General features: G+C 31.3%; 1 protein-coding gene across 1 annotated transcript; it reads left to right on the top strand.

The window, feature by feature from the left end:
• On the top strand, positions 266–1,036 carry LOC107611989. Its single transcript, XM_016313845.1, has one exon. The coding sequence runs from the start codon at positions 266–268 to the stop codon at positions 1,034–1,036; it is 771 nt and encodes a 256-aa protein (XP_016169331.1).

The raw sequence follows: 4,380 nt of genomic DNA on the forward strand, positions 1-4,380 counted from the left end.
CAAAAAAATAGAAATTCACTCAAACAAACCATAGAACTACCAAAGTCCAAAAGAATGTACATAATGTCTCCTATGTTATTTTGCCTTGTTTTGTAAGTAAACCAATAACAGTAAAGCAAACTCTTTTAGTCCGATATTATACCACATTGTAGTAGTGATTGTACCCCCCACAAACTTGTTTGTTTCTTCTTTCCGTAATTAATCCTACCAAAGATCAAGTCTTGAAACCCTTGTTCACTCGAAACATCAACAACCAAACTTTTCAATGGCAGAGGCAGAGGTTGCCCCAAGAAAGAGACTCATAATTAAGCTTTGCTTGCCGCGTTCAAGAACAGTGTCATCTGAAGAGTGCAAACTAAAGGATGATGTTGATACTGAAAAGCGTGGACCAGAATTTATGGCTTCTGATTCATGCGGCGAGAAGAGGAAGAAAGATCAGCATTACAGCACTACTGAATACTCGTGTAATGTAGTGGAAAAGAGCGATGCAGAAGGTTCTAGAACCTTGTCAACTGATGCACAGTGCAAACAGAAGAAGGACGATGATGGTGCTGATTCTCGTGGAGGCAGAAAGAGAAGAAAGTTGGCAACTTCTGAAGTTTCTGTTTCCACAAAATCTTCTGTGCAAGAACACCACAATGCATGTTCAAGAATCCCAAGAACCGGTTCTAAGGTGCTTGACTCCAAGAACACGAAGAAGGAAGAGGAAGAACACCACAATGCATGTTCAAGAATCCCAAGAACCGGTTCTAAGGTGCTTGACTCCAAGAACACGAAGAAGGAAGAGGAGATAAAGGTTGCTCTAAACGAGCAGAGAATTGATCGTTATCAAAAGATGCAGCGTTTGGTGATCTTGAAGCGCTTCATGGTTGGAAGAGATGGCTGGGCTTTCGATAAGACTCTGGATCCCAAGAATTTAGGGATTCTTGGTAACAACCGTGAGAGTGTGTTGTTGAAGCCAATAGGGTTTGAGGAAATAGAGTCAAAGCTGCACAAATTCGTGTATTTAGGGCCTGATGAGTTGCAAACGATATGAGGCTTTTGTTCTCTTATGGATTCATGTACCCTCAAAGGGATCAGATTCATAGAGTTGCAAGGAGATTCAGTGAGAGCTTTAAAATTATATGGAAGGCTTTGACGAAAAAATGGTCAACTGAAGAGAGGAAACAGAACAAGATCTTCAAAAAGGAAAGAACGAATAATAAAGCGGTGCACCAAAAATTTTAGTACAAAATTCTAAAACTGTTATCAAAGGAAGAAGCAGAAAGTGAAAGAAGGTCACGTAGGCATCAACGTGTTGGATTCAACTCTTTTGTTAAGTACTATATTATTATTTCGACAATTTTCTTTACCAATGTTTCTCAAACAAACTCGAACCAACTACTTTCTTTTTTAATTCATCTTAGTGTGATGAAACTTTTGTAAGCTTGGTTTTTAAGTTCAGTCAAATTTTGACTTACTCATTTTTTTCACACTGATGTATGTTTTAATTTGTTCTATTAATAATATTTTAATTGTTTTTATTTTTATGTTATTTTCTATTCAATTATCACTTCTTAGGTTTATTTGGCTTTATGTTATCAACTCGTCCCATTATAAAGTATATTATTCTCCTTAGTGTTCTCCTAATTTTTTTAAAGAAATAATTGTATTGGCAAATGAAATACGTAAAAAATATTAATTAATTTTAAAATTTGGTGTCAATGGTTCTGTGGGGATCGTGATTAACATAATTAGTTAGTATGAAGATAGAAAAAACGAAAATAGAGATTCGAAAGATATCATAAATGTCAAGATAATTCGTCGTAATTTCACGTGATAGAAGATAAAAATGTAATTATGGTATAATATAGACTGGTTAATAGCATGAGCATATAGTTAAAATTTTGGCATAATTTCTTCTATATTTATTGCATGTCTCTTTAGTTAGTGGTGTTATAGTTTATTGTGATGATATGATGTGTATGAGTTTGGTCCTTTTTATTTGGTTGGATTTTTTCTATGGCTATCCTATTCTTGATGGCAATGCTAAAATAAATATTTTCATTAGTTGTTCTTTTTTTTTTTTCTATTTTTGGTTGATTTTATTTTGAAAAATTTTTAAAAATATTATTTTAGGAAAAATTAATAATATTATGTTCAATTATTTAAAGAGACCAAATTAATATTTTGATTAGATACTTTTGTTTTATTGAAAATAAATTTTAGTTTCATTGAAAATAAATTTTAGTTTGTTAGTAAAAACACAAAAGCATGTATGACAGTGAAATAATAATTTCTAGACAAGTAAATTATCATCTTATTATCTTAAAAAAATATTTTATTTATAGAATAATCTTGAAAAATCAACGATAATTTGTATGAAAATAGTTTAGTAGTAAAATAAAAGTTAATTGATTGATTACCATAAAATTTAATTCAACGGTAAATTTGTAATTGAACATATTTTTACAACTTAATTTAAAATCTGTATTAGAGAAGAAATTTATCAACTGAATATGTAAATCATGAAAAACAAGACAAAGCTCATAAAGAAGATAGAAACAGAACAAAAAAATCAGATGGTATCATTTATGCCATTCCTATAAAAATTAAATAAATAAAAGTTTAAGATAAATTTAAAGAAAAATTGGTCAATAAGAACAAAAAAGAAGAACGTACCAAATTCATCAGTTAAGAATTTAAGAATAACACGCAGATTAAAGGTAGTTATTTGATCTACTAAAACCAATTTTTTTTAAAAAATTATTTGTATAAAATAAATTGGTTTTTTTTAAACTATATGATAATAGGTGTCAAACATCTAGAAGCAACTTCATGTGAAGTCGACTAAAGATGAATTTCCACCCTGCTTTATTAGATTTTAGTACAAAACTCTGAAACTGTTATTAAAAGAAGAAGCAGAAAGTGGAAGAAGGCCACATAGACATCAACGTGTTGGATTCAACTCTTTTGCTAAGTATTATATTATTCTTTCGACAATTTTCTTTATCAATGTTTCTCAAACAGACTCGAGCCAACTACTTTCTTTTTTAATTCATGATAAAACTTCTATAAATCCATACGCTTGGTTTCTAGCTTCAATCAAATTTTGGCTCACTCAAATTTGTCTGACTGATGTTTTAATTTGTTCTATTAATAATATTCTAATTGTTCTTATTTTTATGTTAATTTCTATTCAATTATCATTTTTTAGGTTTATTTGGCTTTATGTCATCAACTCATCCCATGACAAAGCATATTGTTCTCCTTAGTGTTCTCCTAATTTTTTGCAAGTGCTTAAAAATTGTCTCAGAATTTATTAGAATCCAGAATTGTTATTTGGCCAAACAAAACTATTAATTGTTAGAATTAATTTTCATTCCATGCAGTAATTTATATAACTTATCACCGATTATGGTCAAATTTAAAATATTTTATTCTTATATGTTTAGCGTTTGCTTAAATATTTTAAAAATATATAAATTTTTTTTTAAATTATAGAAAAACAAATGATAGGTAAATTTGAACCTAAGAATGATTATATTATAATGATATAATGTCAAAAGTTGGTTACGAGTAAATTGACGTTAAAATTAAGAGAAAAAGATATATAAATAGGTCTCTAATTTTTTTAATTCGAAGATAAATAAAATTAATGACTTACTGAAAATATAAAACTATTTCTCATTTTTTAAAATGTAAGACATTTAGTTTTCAGTCCAAAATATATGAAGACAAATAAGTCTTCTATAGGGACTAAGATGTTTCACATATTAAAAAGTAAAAGACGTTTTTGTATTTTCAATTAGTCATAACATTTTTTATCTTCGAATCAAAAGGTTTCTAAAAATAATAAGAATCACTTTCCGACACATCAAAACTAGAAAAGCTCACTAAGATAGACCTTAGAAGCAAAGTTCTAAAAACTGATTCAAATCGGCCGGTTGAACCGGTCAAATTGTAAACCAAAAAAAAAAAAAAACAAATCGAACAAATGCCACAACCGAAAGTTTGAAAAACTACCGTTAGACCATTGAACCGACCGAGAATTTATCGGTCGAACCGAACTGGAACCCGGTGATTTTTGCCATTAGGAAAAAACGTTGTTTCGCTCCTTAAAAAAAAAAAAAGAAACCTGCTTCGTAACTCTAATCTCCTTCTGGCTCTTTCACTCAACCACTCACTACCAAGTACCAACTAGCCAGCAGCAGTCCAGCAGAAGTGTAAAACCAGGCACCGCCGTCACTGCTGCACCACCGCCGTCCAGCCACCGCACGGGTGGTACAAGGACAGGGACGTAGTGACGTACGGTTTTGCAATCGCATAGTGTGACAATGGCGGTTTCGGGAAGACACTGCACCCTAATGGCGGTGCTGGACGGCGGCGCGACAGAGAATG

This window comes from Arachis ipaensis, chromosome B01 (genome assembly GCF_000816755.2).
Source record: "Arachis ipaensis cultivar K30076 chromosome B01, Araip1.1, whole genome shotgun sequence".
NCBI lineage: Eukaryota > Viridiplantae > Streptophyta > Magnoliopsida > Fabales > Fabaceae > Arachis > Arachis ipaensis.